Here is a 17,293-nt window from a genome sequence, read left to right on the forward strand (position 1 = left end):
TGAGGCCCTGGAGACACTCTGTGTCGCTAAGGTGATGTGTTTACCTCCTGTGTGGTCTTTGGCCTTTACAGTTTTGTGACTTAACTCTCAGAGGGTGGCTTTGTGGCTTTGGGGCACATACTGAGCGATTTGAAGACCCACTTCCTGCCATACTGGGGGAGGTGGCGAGAAGAACGGCCCCTCAATACCACATACACTGTATCACATCACTCAGCTCACTAAGCATTTTAAGACCGTTGCTCACGGTGGCTGAGGTTGTGTCATGAGCCACACCTGGTGTGTTCTATACTCACAAACACTGTTTGGTATAATCCTTCTAACGGCCCGAGGCAAAGACCTTTAAATATTTGTTTCCCAGAAGAGAAAACTGGGATTAAGTGAGTTTAAGTAACATGCCCAAGAAAACATCATCACCATTATCATAGTTATAATTGGCAGACCTGGGGATCTGAACCTGGCTCAGAAGTCTGGCTCAGAAACCCTGTCGTTACCCACTACACCCCACTGCCTCAGCAGGAACTCCCCAGGGCGGTAGGCAGGGCCGAGTCTATTATCTATCGTTCTCATCATACAGATGAAAAACTCTCCATAGGACTCTCTCCGCTCACCTGTGCCCTGCCTTTGTTCTCAGGCAAGGCCCTGTCTAACAGACAGGATAAAACATTAGGATTTACCAGGAATTTCAGTGATGCAGAACACACAAGAGAAGGGAGGGATCAGACAGATAAGATGTGGAAACTTGCCTGAAGGGAGAATTGGGTTATTTTCACTGATCCTCGAAGTGTGCACCAGCTGGGCTGGTCAGGGCACCGGATGAACGGCGCCAGAGCCTGAGTGTGACCCGTGACTCTGTGGAGAGGTCATTTGTGTGGGCTGCGTGGATTTCTGCATGTCTCCACAAGAGAGGGCACATTCCACAGGGACCGTGCCCACTCACTCCCTCGGCCATTAAACACGAGGTAGCCCCACTCCTAACACAGCTGTCCGAGGGCATCCTGAGCACCTGTGGAGGAGGGGTCAGCAGCCGCAGTCTGTAGGTGGGGGGCCGGGCCCACAGGGAGCAGGACTTTCCAGCCAGCATCCTCACTTGCCAGGACAGTGGCCAGCCCCTGCTTCATGAGTGCAAGGTCGCCCTCGTGTTGAGACTACTCCTGTGCCTTTAAAGGTTTTCCTCTGCTAGCCTCTGGGATGCAAGAAAGGACTGAGTCCCTCTTGGTGAGGAAGGAGCACTTCGTCATTTTTTTCCCTTCTGTGCTTCTGAGCAATGCTGTCGACCTGGTGTAAGAAGCTTTGTAGGAATTCTGCAGGGGGGCTGTTTCTGTCAATGAAAGAAAGTCTGCATGTTGAGAATGACTGGCTGGAGCCGGCACAGAGTGTGTGTGTGTGTTTGTGTGTGTACAGAGCCAAACACCAGATGTCAGATTGCTGTCTGAAGAGGCTTGTCTTGCTAATTCTGTGCCTGAGGCTCTTGACAACCTTGACAATAAGCACTGCTTGTTCCAGATCCTGCTTCCAGCACCCGCAGGTCAGGACAGAGGCCTCTGATGTTTGTCCTTCTTAAAGCCGCATCATTCTTTTAAGGAAAAAACAATTAGTTAATAAAAAGAACCACACATCATCCCTGATGGCTCAGACAGTAAAGAATCTGGCTGCAATGTGGGAGACCCGGGTTCGACCCCTGGGTTGGGAAGATCCTCTGGAGGAGGGCATGACACCCCCCTGCAGTATTCTTGCCTGGAGAATCCCATGGACAGAGGAGCCTGGCAGGCTACAGTCCATGGGGTCTCAAAGAGTCAAATACAACCGAGAGACTAACACACCCACCTACACTGACTCTAAAAGTCCTAGTTTTAAAAGAAAATACATATAAGTATGAAGAAAGAGGCCAGAAGAAATAGGCCCCAAAGGCTAGAAATCAAGTTCAGGGTGTGGTATCTGCCCTGCCCAGATCTGTGTGCTCCTAGGTGCCCTGTGGCCAAGAGAGATGGTATGTCTGGAAGTGTGTGGAGAGTCAGCCGGTTCCCCCGGGGGTGAGGAAAGACTCTCCACTGGGCCCTGAGGGCAGCAGAGCTGAGGAGAAGAGAGGGTGCTGAGCAGGGATGGGGCTTGTTAGGCTCTCACCTGCCTGGTGGCCATGCTTCTGCACTGGACTCCTTGGGTTTGAGTTTCTCCCTTTGTAAACAGGAATCAGGAGACCTGCCCTGCCTACATTACAGAGATTGTGAGGATCAAATGGGGGTGCTGCTGGGGCTCTGCAAGCCTGTCAATGGTTCTAGATGCGGTGCGGTGGACAGCAGGGTGGCTGGACACCCACGCTGGCCCTGAGTCCCTGAGCCAGGCAGCGCCGTTCATCTTTCAGAACTTGCTCTGTAAGTGAAGATAATGAGCTCAGGGAGCTGGTGAGGCTCTGACAAAGCACCGTTCCCGCAGATGCTCAGCTGTGGACCAGGTCATCGTTCAGGTCCCACTTAGCAAGTGACTCTAGGTGTGAAGGTGTATGGCTGGGGGAGGTAGGCGGAGGTTAGTCACACTGAGTCAGTTCTTTGGTTCTAAGCAGCACATGAATAGCAAAATTTCTTCCAAAACCCCCACAAATATACAATGTTATATGTCAGCTATATCTCATATTTTAAAAGGTGAAAAAGATTTTTAAAGAATCAGGAATAGGAACCAAGGTTGCCAGGGCCAAGGTTGCCTGGTGGTCCTAGAGTTTGGCTTAAATACAGTATTTGTAAATCCCTGTGACTGGAGTAGAAACAGCCTTTTTCCCAACCCCTGCTGCCCACCGTTGTGATACACATGGCTTCTCTATCTCGACCCTTCATGCCAACTTTGGCATGTCCCTTCAGTGAAACTGTCATCCTTATTAAGGAAACCAGCCCTCCGTGGGTCAGAACTCCTCTCTCACTGATCCAGGTCACCAGGGGCCTTGCACATAGCACTCCATGGCTTGTGACCCATTTTGCTATCTCACATCCCATTTTACTCAGTACAGACCAGGAAGGAAGAGCTGAGTAGGAAGTTTGAACTGGTCAGTTCAGTCACGCAGTTGTGTCCGACTCTTTGCAACCCCACAGACTGCAGCTCCAGGCTTCCCTGTCCATCACCTACTCCCGGAGCTTACTCAAACTCATGTCCATTGAGTCGGTGATGCCATCCAACCATTTCATCCTCTGTCGTCCCCTTCTCCTCCTGCCTTCAATCTTTCCCAGTATCAGGGTCTTTTCAAATGAGTCAGTTCTTTGCATCAGATGGCCAAAGTATTGGAGTTTCAGCTTCAACATCAGTCCTTCCAATGGATATTCAGGACTGATTTCCTTTAGGATGGACTGGTTGGATCTTCTTGCAATCCAAGGGACTCTCAAGAGTCTTCTCCAACACCACAGTTCAAAAGCATCAGTTCTTCGACACTCAGCTTTCTTTATAGTCCAACTCTCACATCCATACATGACTACTGGAAAAACCATAGCTTTGACTAGACGGATCTTTGTTGGCAAAGTAATGTCACTGCTTTTTAATATGCTGTCTAGGTTGGTCATAGCTTTTCTTCCAAGGAGCAAGCATCTTTTAATTTCATGGCTGGAGTCACCATTTGCAGTGATTTTGGAGCCCAAAAAAAGTCTGTCACCATTTCCATTGTTTCCCCATCTATTTGCCATGAAGTGATGGGACTGGATGCCATGATCTTAGTTTTCTGAATGTTGAGTTTTAAGCCAACTTTTTCACTCTCATCTTTCACTTTCATCAAGAAGCTCTTTAATTCTTCTTCACTTTTTGCCATAAGGGTGGTGTCATCTGCATATCTGAGGTTATTGATATTTCTCCCAGCAATCTTGATTCCAGCTTGTGCTTCATCCAGCCTGGCATTTTGCATGATGTACTCTGCATATAAGTTAAATAAGCAGGGTGACAATACACAGTCTTGATGTACTCCTTTCCCAATTTGGAACCCATCTGTTGTTCCATGTCCAGTTCTAAATGTTGCTTCCTGATCTGCATACAGACTTATCGGGAGGTAGGTCAGGTGGTCTGGTCTTCCCATCTCTTGAAGAATTTTCCACAGTTTGTTGTGATCCACGCAGTCAAAGGCTTTGGCATAGTCAGTAAAACAGAAGTAGATGTTTTTCTGGAACTCTCTTGCTTTTTTGATGATCCAACAGATGTTGTCGATTTGATCTCTGGTTTCTCTGCCTTTTCTAAATCCAGCTTGAACATCTGGAAGTTCATGGTTCATGTACTGTTGAAGCCTGGCTTGGAGAAATTTGAGCATTACTTTGCTAGTGTGTGAGATGAGTGCAATTGTGCGGTAGTTTGAACATTCTTTGGTGTTGCCTTTCTTTGGAATTGGAATGAAAACTGACCTTTTCCAGTCCTGTGGCCACTGCTGAGTTTTCCAAATTTGCTGGCATATTGAGTGGGGCACTTTCACAGCATCATCTTTTAGGATTTGAAATAGCTCAACTGGAATTCCATCACCTTCACTAGCTTTGTTCGTAGTGATGCTTCCTAAGACCCACTTGACGTTGCATTCCAGGATGTCTGGCTCTAGGTGAGCGGTCACACCATTGTGGTTATCTGGGTCATGAATATTTTTTTGTACAGTTCTTCTGTGTATTCTTGGACCTCTTCTTAATATCTTCTGCTTCTGTTAGGTCCATACCATATCTGTCCTTTTTTGTGCCCATCATTACATGAAATATGCCCTTGGTGTCTCTAATTTTCTTGAAGAGATCTCTAGTTTTTCCCATTCTATTGTTTTCCTCTATTTGTTTGCATTGATCACTGAGGAAGGCTTTCTTATCTCTCCTTGCTATTCTCTGGAACTCTGCATTCAAATGAGTATATCTTTCCTTTTCTCCTTTACCTTTAGTTTCTCTTCTTTTCTCAGCTATTTGTAAGGCCTCCTCGGACAACGATTTTTGCCTTTTTGCATTTCTTTTTCTTGGAGATGGTCTTGATCACTGTACAGTGTCATGAACCTCTGTCCATAGTTCTTCAGGCACTCTGTCTATCAGAGCTAATCCCTTGAATCTATTTGTCACTTCCACTGTATAATCGTAAGGTAGAGAGGTAGAGAGCTGGTAGATAGGTGGAAAGAATGTATGAGAGGTGAAACCATGTTTGATCCCAAGTTAAGTGTTACAGAATTGCTTAATTAACTAAAGAAATAGGAAGGATGAGATACTGAAGTGTAAGGTGGAAGGTTTAAATGCCTGAGAGGTGCAAGGAAAATAAAAAAGGAAATCTACTTAATGAAATCTAAGACCAAACTGTAGCTGGTGTGTATCTGGCCATTCTCAAAACTTTATGATCAGAAAAACAAAAAAAACCTTTATAACGGGTCCTGAGTCCAGCAGCATTTCACCACCCCAGTCTTGGGGAAGTCTCTTCTCCCTAAATGTAAGGAGGAAGTTGTACAGATGGTCTCTGGGGGCCCATTCAGCTGCCAGTCTGGAAAGTGACTCTCCTTGGTGGCAGAAATACACCTCAGAGTCTTCAGGAACAAAGAAGTTAGCACATGACCTGGGGGCAGGTTTCAGAACACAAAAATGTGTACTTTTAGCAATGAGGTGAATTGAAATACTGTGTGCTATGGTTCATGAAAGTGATGGAATTGTGGTCCTAAAGACTGCATATTCAAAAGCAGAGACATTCCTTTGCCAACAAAGGTTCGTCTAGTCAAGGCTATGGTTTTTCCTGTGGTCATGTATGGATGTGAGAGTTGGACTGTGAAGAAGACTGAGCACCGAAGAATTGATGCTTTTGAACTGTGGTGTTGGAGAAGACTCTTGAGAGTCCCTTGGACTGCAAGGAGATCCAACCAGTCCATTCTGAAGGAGATCAGCCCTGGGATTTCTTTGGAAGGAATGATGCTAAAGCTGAAACTCCAGTACTTTGGCCACCTCATGCGAAGAGTTGACTCATTGGAAAAGACTCTGATGCTGGGAGGGATTGGGGGCAGGAGGAGAAGGGGACGACAGAGGATGAGATGGCTGGATGGCATCACTGAGTCGATGGATGTGAATCTGAGTGAACTCTGGGAGTTGGTGATGGACAGGGAGGCCTGGCGTGCTGTGATTCATGGGGTCGCAAAGAGTTGGACACAACTGAGTGACTGAACTGAACTGAACTGAAAGACAATTTAAGGGTATACAGAAATGCTTATTCTGTGTTAAGAGAGAAAAGCAATTTGCATAATTTGATTTGTGTGTGTGTGTGTTTCAGAGGGCTGTTCCTTCATTAAATCATAAAGGCTCTCAGGGATAGAATTACGTGCAGTCTTCAGTTTGTTTTTTTAAAAAGTTTCTATATAAAAATGAACACATTTTGCTCCTGAAACAGGGAAAAGACTACAAAAATGTTAGTTACTTTCGCTTTTTTTCGTAAGGGGTGGAGAGAGACCTCCTTTACAAAGATTTGGATTAATCATACCCCTTAGGGACATTCTCATCTACTACTTCCACTAGAGGGCACTCTTCTGAAATTTTAGGTTGCTGAAGATTTTGGAAAGGAGGTTTCAAGGTTTCATTTCAAACCTAGTTGGAGGACTCAGCTTCTTTATTTGTTTGCTTATTTGTTTGCTTGTCTTTAAATACACTGTTTCTTTGGGGATAATTTTAGATTTACAGAAAAGTTACAAAGGTAGTCCAGAGAGTTCTTGTTTACCTTCACTCAGTTCCTCCTAAGATTAACACATTGCAGCACCATTCTGCATGTGTCAGAACTGAGAAATTAACATTATTATGGTAGAACATTACTGTTAACTAAAGTACAGACTTTATTTGAATTACACCAGTTTTTCCATTAAAATTCTTATTCTGTTCCAGAATATAATCCAGTATATCCCACTGAATTTAGTAATTTTTTTAAAACAAACAACAAAACTCACTGTGGTAATCACACATCACCAATTATACTTTACATGAACATCTGTATTTTCTAAAGAAAGATGAAGGTTACCATTCTTTCTTTCACCTCTCCTTTTATTTCCATTACGTTTGCAGAAGTTATATAACTTTTTCAATCCCTATGTTGTCATCAACATTTCCGTCTTTTGCAGTGTATGGGGAACCATCATTTTTAGTAATTTTGTATCTTCTCCAATTAATCTTTTTTTTTTTTTTCAGTTTATGTTTCCTCCAGCAGGATGTCATTAAGAAATGCATGCTGTGGAATTATAACAATTTTGTTAGGCATAATAATGGCATTGTGCTTAGGATTTTTTTTTAAGTCCTTATCTATAAGATACATACTGAAGTATTTACAGATGACATTATTTACTTTAAAATACTTCAGCAAATGAAAGCTTGGGGGAGCTAGAACAAATGAAGGAGGGTGTGTCCATGGGTGTTATTGTTTTACTTTTGTGTATGATTGAAAATCTTATAATTAAAGAGTTGTTCAAAAGAAAAAGGCGTGGTACAGCTGAAGTCAGTGGTGACTCAAGTTTTTGAAGTACATTCTGTCCTCCTGCAAAAAGGGGGAAGGACTTCAAGGGGGAGGATGGGAAGGCGAGGGAAGAGGGAGGACCTGGGGAGAAGACTGTCAGGCTTCTTTTTGCCTCACCCACCCCCATATTCTGCCCTCTCTCCTGCTGGGGCCACCACATCCTGCCCAGTGAGGGGTAGGGAGCTTGTGTGGGGGCACTGACCAAGAACCCAGCTTTGGTGCCCCTTCTCTGCCCTCCTCAGAGTCAAAGTGGGGTCTCTGCCCTTTGCCCCGGGCCTACCAGGTGCCCTGGGTGTGAGCTTGGGGCAGAGCTCTGCCAGCACAGCCTGGGACACCTCTCTGCCTGCTCGGCCCCTTCCTCCACCTCTGGCCCAGAGTGGAACTCCACCCCCTCCACCGCCCCCCCCTCGCCCCCCACACACACAGCAGAGCCCCGTCTCTGAGCTAGCAGTTATCAGCAGACAAATAGAGGGGTTCAGTCAAGCTTTTATAATCTTAATTCAGATAACACAGCTACACACACACACAAACACACATGTCCCGGGCACTGCAGGAGGTGCCAGAGGAATGAGAGCAGATGGCAACGTTACCCTTTAAGAACCTGAATCAGATATATTTGAGGCTTGGGGTGGAACCAACTGTACAGTAAAGGCTGATTAAAAATGAATCTTGGGTGGTAGCAAATACCTCGTAGTTTCGAAGTGAAGATTTTATTTGCATCTCTCTTAGTTTCATGGTTTCAAGTTGACTCATCTCAGCCATGTGGTTAATAAATGGAATCTTCATTGTTACGTCTAATAATGATAAGTCCTAATAATAGTAATTTAAAAATCTGTATAGATAATAATCTTTTTCAAGCCCTTCATAATTATCACAATCATCCTAGTGACCATTTAACTAAATTGGAGCCGCTAGTAGCTGCTGCCTTCTTGCTTGCTGAAGTCAGCTGTTCCTTTGCCTCCAGCCCAGTGGAGGGCCAGGCTTCTGGCTCAAGGAGCTGACAGGCTGGTGCTGATCTCTGCTCTGCTCAGTGATGGTGGCAAACTCTATTCAACACTTTTTTTCTTTATCTCTTTTTATTCTGCAGCAGAAGTATTGGGAAGCCCTAATCTCGGAGCAGGTATGGACAATTGTGCTCTCTCTTTATTCCAGAAGGGACTTCCTGTGGCTTGATTTCAGTTCCTGTTTTTGTGAGCCCCTCTGAGATGGCTGGGCCCATGCCAAATTCTTCTAGGGGAAAAAAATCTGAAAATAAGAGAAGAGTCTGAAAGTTGAGGTTCTTTCCAGGCTTTTTCAATTCAGAGTTCTTTCTGCTTTGTCCGAACCATCCAATGGGGACTCAGAGAAGATACATGACCCAAGGAAGAAATGTGCTTGGAACAAGTCTCTGAACAGGAGGAGGCCCAGCAGCTCCCTAATGGCAACGGTGCTGGGAGTGACTGTGAGAGCGTGGATCAACATTCCCCCCTGTTGTCACTTGGAGACCTTGGGCAGCTGGCTCCTGTCTCCCTGCCATCCTCGCCTCCAAGTGACAAATGAGCACATGATTCATGACAGCCACCTGTGCCTGTCACCTCCCAGGATTTTTTTTGTTTTTATGATCAGAGAGTAGATTATCTTTTGCTCAAATTCTCTGAATGCCTGGATTCCAGTGATGTTTTTATTACTTAAAATGACATTTAAAAACACATTATTCTGGGAATTCAGAAGGAAGAGATTTTAAATGTTTTTGAAGGTTTTAACCCAGTTTAAAGAGTGCACCTCATCAGAGTTTCTGTTTCCTGGCAGCTGAACTGGTCAGGAGTAGCAAGGATAACTCTTAAGAAGACATTTTAGGAGCCGGAGCAGTGGTTCTGATACATCAGGGTGGCCAAGAATCACCCTAGGAGTTTGTTCAAATGCTAAGCCTTAGATCCCAAACTACAGATGGGGTCAAGGGAGCCTTTTTGATAAGCACCCTGGGCCCTCCTGGTGAGGCTGGTCCAAAACCAGATCTAGCACGTGGGTCTCCGCTTGAAAATAGAATTCACCCATAAACACACTGTCCATTCTCAGAGAATGGACCAGGCCCCTGCTTCCACTGCTAGGCAACTGGGTCTTGGAGGCTGAGGGGCCAGGGAGCTCTTTTACTTGGCATCTCTGATAACATCTGGAAGGGATTTGGTTAGAGGTATCTCTCCAAGTCTGCAAACACAGATAGATGAGAAACCAGCACCGCAAGGGCCTGACACAGCCCCAGACACGGACGAGGGACTGAGCTGCACCAAGCAGATCAGCTCGGGCCCTCACCAGCAGGGTGACTGGGAGATGAGGTGGTCATTTTAACGTGATGCAGTTTCTCATGACCAAGTAGTAGAATCAGTTCAGTTATTATCAGTAAATCACGAATTAAATTGGACTCTCTGTTCAGAGCTACAATTTGTGTTTTATAACTGGCAGGCTGCAGGCATTGTCTGTCAAGTGACTCAGGGAGCCTTGAGGACCTTGTCCTGACCTTCTAAGGACTGGATTGTTTGATTCGTGTTTGAGGAGCTGGAGGAGCATTTTTCTTGAGTGCACATCTATGCCTGGCTCTATTTTCTTGCCCAAATAGACTGGCCTGGGCTGACACATCCTACATGGCCTTTGCTTATTGCTTCCTGGGTCTTTTGATACCTTCAAATGCAGCCTTGTGACTCAGAATCACCAGTCATAGAAACTCAGAAATGGCAGCTCATATTATCTAGTTCCTGATTCAGACTCCCAGTTCACACATGGAGAAATGAAGACCCACAGAAGAACCCCACATACCTCTGTCGCTGGAATCAGTAAGGATTCCCTTGCTTTTGGCCCGCACACAGAGCGCTCTCTCTCTTATCCAAACTATTAGAACAATAGGAAGACTGTATGCCGCTTCATCAGTACTTGTGTGCTCACCTGTTTTTTTTTTAACCTTTTATTCCTACTCCTGCAAATTTCAGTTTCCCATACTTGTCTGAGTCAGTGATGAAATAGTCACTGGCAGTGACCACCACTCTGGATTAGGTTTTAAGTGTTTGTTTTTGATGAGTTAGCTGACCTCAAGTTCAGAAGAAGCACCATATGGGGAGCGGGGGGCAAGGGTAGACTAGTGCCCTACTCTTAAGGTGCTCTGTCATCTACCTGAGGACAAGGTAGACACTCAGGCAAAGGGCAGGACCTCCCATGATCAGCCGCAAACCAGTGATACAAGCAGTACAGAGAAGAGGGTAAGAGCTCAGTGGGTGTCAGGGTAGGCTTCTTGGAGGAGGAGAGTCTTACCCGGGCCATAAGGAATAGGTTGAGTTTTCCTGGTCTTTTCTAGGAATGAGTCTGGCATAGAGATGGAAATTCTCAGGATAAAGGGAACATGCCTCAGGCTCACTAGAGAAGGACTTGGTGAAGGCAGGGGGAACAGAGAACAGGAGGGGAAGTAGGACTGATCTATTCAGGGTAGCTGTCCGTTAATTCCTTGATTTAGAGTTACCCTTGCCCTATTAGGTCCTAGAATCACAGGCCTGGTTACCCTGTCCTTATCTGTTTGTTCTTGTCTGTGCCTGGGCCTTGAGAACCAGGACTGGAGCTGTTGTTGGGGGAACTGTAAGAGACAGGACGGGTCTAGTCCACCAAGGTACCTCTTGTGTCTTTTTTCCACAGTGGGATCCTGAAGATGTTAACCTTGGAGGGAACAAAGACAGCATGGAGACAGTCAGATCACAGGCACACAGGTGGTCTGTGAAGCCAGTGGACTTGCCCTCTGATGAGTAACACTTTCTGGAGCCAACTCAGCAGCTCAGAGCCCAGGGTCAAGCATTTGTCAGGAACTGAGCAGGGATCAACCTTCAGGGACAGCCGTAGTAGGAATTAAGCTTCTACCGAGGCTGCCCATGAAAGTGAGGAACCAGGAGCTGTCATGGAACTTGGCTGGTCTCCACTACCACTCAGAATGGAGCTAAGACTTTGGGCCCAGTGGAGAGACTTGAACATGCCCAAAGTGTGTTCTAAAGATGTGCAGTTTGTCACAAACCACTCGTGCTTTGACATATAATCTGAAGGACTTTGGGCCCTCTTTTCCTTTTCCCTTTGGAGTCAACCATACTCTGAATATCTACTGTGAATGAGTTCATCTAACAAGCAGCTAATATGTTTGGATCTCAGCAAAGCCCCATTCTGCAAGACCTGGCTAAGCCTAGTGAGCGGTGGGCCCACATTCTGGGTCTCTAGGACACAATGACAAGTTCTGATGGGACCTGGCTACTGCCTTCCAGTAACCCACTAGAGTTTTCTGCTGAAAGTTGAGAGAGGACTGTTTGATCAACCACGTGTTTACAAGATCACTGGTATTGCAAAGGCAAGCAAAGCAAATTGCTCTAGGTACGAGGACTTGCTCCAATCTGGCAAAATGTGTGCTGGAGCAGGGTCTGCAGGTGAAGGGGACCGTCTGCTTTAGAAGGTAGCTGAAAGCACGCAAAGGGTAAGAGGCATGGCCAGAGGTGTTAAATTCAAGCACCGAAATCCCCTTGCAGGTTTATTTTGGAGCTAAGGTGGGAGGAACACTGGAATGAATAAATCCTGATTGAGAGAACTACAGTATTTCACCATGGAGCTCAGGGATACATCTGAATCCCAGCACAGCCTCCAAAGTCGGCCATGAGGGGATCTGGGAGAAATGCCAAGAAACACAGCTCTGCTCTTGGCTGGCCCCTGGCAGCCTGTGTGATTCAGCTGCAGCTGCCCAGTGGCTCCTAAGGGGTAGTGCAAGTCCCACCAGCATGAAAGAGGGGGTGCCTCTGGGAAGCAGTTTGGTTTCACAGGTCTCTGCATAGATTCTAATCAATTCCCTGTGTGACCTGTGAACTAGAAGTGAACCTAAAGCCACCCTATTTATCCAGTTGCTTTGGACCCTGGTTGTCTTGTAACGGAGTTTGCTAAGTTGGTTTTGCTTTGTGATCTTAATCACTGAAGCTGTACTTTGATGGAAGATGAAACTTTTGAGTTGGGGGCAGGGGTAGGGGGTTAGGAGAACATTCCAGAAGATGAAACCACACAGAGAATTGGAAGCAGGGAAGGGGGGAGTCTAGCCAAGGAAAGAAGACTCTGATGTAGCCAGAATGGAAGTAGAGAAAGGGTGAAGAGGCTGGAGAGGAACTGGGAGTTGGTACTTAATTCTTAGCTGACTGGTAGCTACTGGAAGATAGAGTAGGAAGCTGACTGGCATGCCTCAGATCAACCGCAGCTGATTGGTCAGTTTTACATCCCTACAGCCACAACTTTTCAGGAAGCAGAAATGTACAGTCATGGATACAGTACCAACTTGGGCAGTGTGTTTAATCTGATTGGTGACAGCAGGGAAGAAAAAGTGTTTATCTTTGGAAAGGTAAAAGGCATGGGAATAGGATGACATCCTTGGAGTTTGCCTTTAGTATGTCCCCTCCCTCCAAGGGAAGACTGGCTTATGCTCCCAGAAGTTGGTTGGATCCTGATGGGAATGTCCATTCAGTCAAGAACATCAAGTGATCTTGCTGGCTTTGACCAGCACAAATTGCTTGAGCTGTAGATGTTGACCATCTCTTTAGATCCCATTGTCCCAGCCTCTTCCTTCACAAACCATTTCTTATTATCATTGTCCGAGCTTGTCTCAAAACAGACTCCCAAGTCTCTTCATCCAGAGTGAACATTTAAACTGAGAATTTTGGAAGCAAAGTTTGGCCTCATTGTTTAATAAGAACCTGTTAGTCAAAGCTCTGTAACTCTGGAGCCTTTGTGAAGAAGTGCCAGCCCAAATGCCTTCCTCCTAGTAAGAGGATTCTTGCCCTGGGCCTCTGTTGCAACTCCATCCCTAACTGTCAGTCAGACCAGGATGATAATGGGAGTTAATTGCCCTGAAGACTCACATAGCAGTGCAAAGAGGTTGCCTACACTAGGGAGAGGCTGGGAACCAATTGTGTAATCCTCCTCTCCTGCCCATTCATCTGATCATAAGAGATGGGGTAATAGTTGTGCTGCCTATTGTCTGCATGGCTTGGAGCTTGTTACTTAAACGTGGTGAACTCTTGGGGTAGGCTGAGAATAATCGCTATCTAGAAAGCATGTTGTGAAGAGTAAGTAATATATATGGAATGCATAACACAACTAACACTACTTCTACTACTACTAAGTCGCTTCAGTCGTGTCCGACTCTGCGACCCCATAGACGGCAGCCCACCAGGCTCCCCCGTCCCTGGGATTCTCCAGGCAAGAACACTGGAGTGGGTTGCCATTTCCTTCTCCAGTGCATGAAAGCGAAAAGTGAAAGTGAAGTTGCTCAGTCGTGTCCGACTCTCAGCGACCCCGTGGACTGCAGCCTACTAGGCTCCTCCATCCATAGGATTCTCCAGGCAAGAGTACTGGAGTGGGGTGCCATTGCCTTCTCCGCTACTAACACTAGATGACTCAAAGTAGACATTGAAGAAGGATTAGTTTCCTTCCTCCCTATAATTCCTGGCCACATATGTCCGGAAAGCCAGCTGGTAACCAAAGAATCACACTGTCAGATGGAAGAAACTTCAGAGGAGTGAAGAGCCTGACAACAACTCCAATAAGTGATTAAGTGGTTATCCGGCCGCCTGCTTAAGCTACTCAAAAAAAAAAAAAAAATTTACCCATTTTAATCTCCCAAAGAAAGAAATCTGTGATTTAGGGAGAACTGTATCAGTAAAATTTTCTTAAAATCTGTCTAGACCCTGAAGAACCAATCCCCTTATTTCCCCCAGTACTTCAGTATGGTGAAGAGATGTATGAACAATCACCCGATGCACACTCACATGTGATTGTTACAATGGGGTATGGCTCCCCCAGAGCCAGAAGAGCAAGAAGCATGGCTGGGCTCCAGTTCCTAGGTCTGCTTCAGTGAGAGACTTGTCAAGTCATTTCCCTTTCTCGTTACAATTTCCTCATCTGTAAAATGAAAGGGCAAATCTCTGTCCCTTTTTCCTTTTTATGAACATGCCAGTGAATTCTTTCCTACAGAAGACTGACATGTTCATAAACTCTCAAGAAAGAGGCATTATCAAGAGAAATTTTAGATACACTTTAAAAATAGGTTTCATTATATAATATGCACTTCTCTCTGTTTGGATTTTACTATCCATTTAAGATAAAATCCCCCTTTTATGAAGAGTCCAAGTTTTGCTGTCACAAGAGATCACAGCATATGACATTAAAAATGTCTGCAGTTTCCTTCCAATACTGAAAAGTCTTAAATATGAGATATGAATAATATTTTCCACAGTGACAGAAAACGAACTCTGTATCAATCATTTAGAAAAAGAAAAACTTTTCTTATGTGATTGCCGCAGGGCTAAGTCCCTAACCTGGGTTAGGGGCGCTCGCCCCCTTCTCACCCTCCACACTGCCTTAGTGGGGCAGTAAGTGGCCTCCACAAGTTGTAACGGGGAGGGAGGCCCCTAGTGGCACCATGAGAAGTGAATCCCAGCTCCTACTTGCTACCTTTCCCTCTGGGATTCTGCCAAACCCCGGCAGCCTGCGATCCATTCAAACCACCGCCCGCCGACTTCCGGGAAGAGAGGGCCTGTGTGGCTCGGCGCGTGCGCACTGTGCAGCCACCGCCTCACGCGAGTCGTGAATTCTGCATGTGCCGGCCCGTCAGTCCCCGCTGTGTGCGCGTTCCTACCTCACCGCCACCGCGCCCGGGCCTCGGGGGCACTGCACAGGACGGCTCTTGGGGTGCATTTCACGCCGCTTGTTTTGTAAGGGGATAATCTCGAGATTACCCTTCTCAAAGTATTTGAGATCCTTCAGCATCCCTTAGGGTGTACTGCAGAGCAGACTCTGTTTTTAAATATATTTAAAATACTTTTTTTTTTTTTTTTAATATCGCAGGTACACGGTTTTTAAAAAGAGAATCAGACTGTAACAAAAAGCTTGTAAAGGAAAACATCAGCGCTCTGCTCCTCCCTTCTACCCATAATGGTCGACCCACCCACTTTTTTTTTTTTTTTTTTTTTTAAGACTGCTTTGTTCTAGCAGTTTTCTCCTTTAGGTTTGATTTCAAACGTGCTTTCCCGCCGTAAGTTTCCAAGATTATACTGCTTTTGTTTTGTTTTTCTTGGCTAGATTCTCTCAACTTCCATTAAGTACAAGCTAATGAGACACCACGGTGTGTTGAGAACAGTTTGTCGAAACTGTCTTTACATCCTGCTTGTTGCTGTGGAATCCTTCGTGCCAGGGCCCTTTCCTCTTGCTTTTTCCTGATCTAGCTTCCAGCTTCTAAGTCCTGCCCACCACAGGTCGCATCTGCTCTCAGAGCAGCCTAGCTAGTCCCGCCTCTGCTCTGGACTTGACCTTGACCTTCATCCTTTTCTCTCTCCTGCAGGTGTCCTAGTACTTGGAGCATCACCAGTGCAAGTCTCAGAGATTTTCTAAACCCACAACCGGAAAAGGGCTCTTCTACACTGCAGCTGCCACTGCCTTTCCAAAGGACAGCCTGACCATGTGTGAGAAGAGCTATGCCATAGGCCTTTCCTTCTGACCACCAAGTGCACTATGGACTATGTATGTCCTAAAGCTCTGGTGTGTGTGATATCTGTTCAAATAATAGGCTCTTAGGCTCCACCCTAGTGATTTCCTAGATCTGGACAGGGCCTGGGAATCTTTGGGGGTTTGTTTTTTGTTCATTTGTTGTTGTTTGTTTGTTTGCAGCACTGAGGTATGCAGGATCTTAGTTCTACCCGACATGGAGCCCCCTGCATGGAAGTGCAGAGTCTTAACCACTGGACCACCAGGGAAGTCCCAGGGTCTGGGAATCTTTAACAAGCTCCTCAAGTGATCCTTTGAGAACATTGCCCTAAGGAAATTACTTTTAAAGTCTTTCTATTTGTGTGAGATGTTTTCATAAATGTATTTAGAACAGGTGCAAAAGTGATAAAGCCTCAAAACCCCACTTGTTTGGAAAGATTAAACATTATACTTTCATGAACAAATGCTATTTGGGTATTAGACTAGAAGATCACAGAGGAATAGATCTGAATTACTTGAAATCATCTAGTTCAGTGCCTGAGTGGCTTGCTTGTTCTCACAACTTGAATTCCCAGTTCTAACATGGAAAGAAAAATCTGCAGAAGACAATGTCAAGCAACAAAAGGAGAATCCAAGAGAGTTTGCCAATATTAGCAATTATTTTTAAAACATTGTTTGCTGACAATATCAAAAGAGTCTTTTTATGAGACTTTCTATAGTAAGGGGACTATGTGGATTCTTATAGTAGTGGTTTCTTTACTGTAGAAGCAGTTGAATACATTCTCCAGATTAAAAATATCTCCCCCTAAATTCTCTTCCCTTTCAAGTTTGCAGCATAAACCTTTGGTTCCAAGAGAAACCCCTTGGCTCAAGCAGCTGCTGTAGTTCCAACTCGTTGCTGATCTCATCCCTCAAGACTAAAGAACAATAAAGGGAGACCAGATAGCAGTGATTCTCAAACCAGGGAAAACAGACAGGAGAGAGCCCCTGAGAAAATATGAAAGCCTAGTTGTTGTTTAAAAGCAAGGTGGGAAGACAAAAAGGACAGTTTGTTTTTGTTTTTTTTTTTTGAGAGTTCTATAGTATGAGCCCCCTGGTGGCTTAGATGGTAAAGAATCTACCTGCAATGCAGGAGACGTGGGTTCGATCCCTGAGTCAGGAAGATCTCCTGGAGAAGAGAATGGCAACCCACTCCAGTATTCTTGCCTGGAGAATTCCATGGACAGAGCAGCCTGGTGGGCCACAGTATATGGGGTTGCAAAGAGTCAGACACGACTGAGTGACTAACACTTTCACTTTCTTTAGTATGAATAAGAAAAGAGGCATATCA

The 17,293-nt window shown here is 45.5% G+C and overlaps 1 protein-coding gene across 6 annotated transcripts in view; it reads left to right on the top strand.

The window, feature by feature from the left end:
* TMEM44 (transmembrane protein 44) overlaps positions 1-16,423 on the top strand; it is a 48,353-nt gene extending 31,930 nt beyond the window's left edge. For 2 of the 6 annotated variants that reach the window (XM_025286209.3, XM_025286179.3), the window contains 2 exons: positions 8,537-8,569; positions 11,104-12,402. In XM_025286209.3, coding sequence (XP_025141994.3) covers positions 8,537-8,569; positions 11,104-11,214 — 144 coding nt within the window. In that variant the 3' untranslated portion in view covers positions 11,215-12,402. Of the gene's footprint in view, positions 1-8,536; positions 8,570-11,103; positions 12,403-15,820; positions 16,018-16,146 lie in introns of those variants that run through there. The other 4 variants (XR_003109554.3, XR_003109546.3, XR_006551292.2 and 1 more) reach the window with 4 other exon arrangements.
* The last annotated feature ends 870 nt before the right edge of the window (positions 16,424-17,293 follow it).

This window comes from Bubalus bubalis, chromosome 1 (genome assembly GCF_019923935.1).
Source record: "Bubalus bubalis isolate 160015118507 breed Murrah chromosome 1, NDDB_SH_1, whole genome shotgun sequence".
NCBI lineage: Eukaryota > Metazoa > Chordata > Mammalia > Artiodactyla > Bovidae > Bubalus > Bubalus bubalis.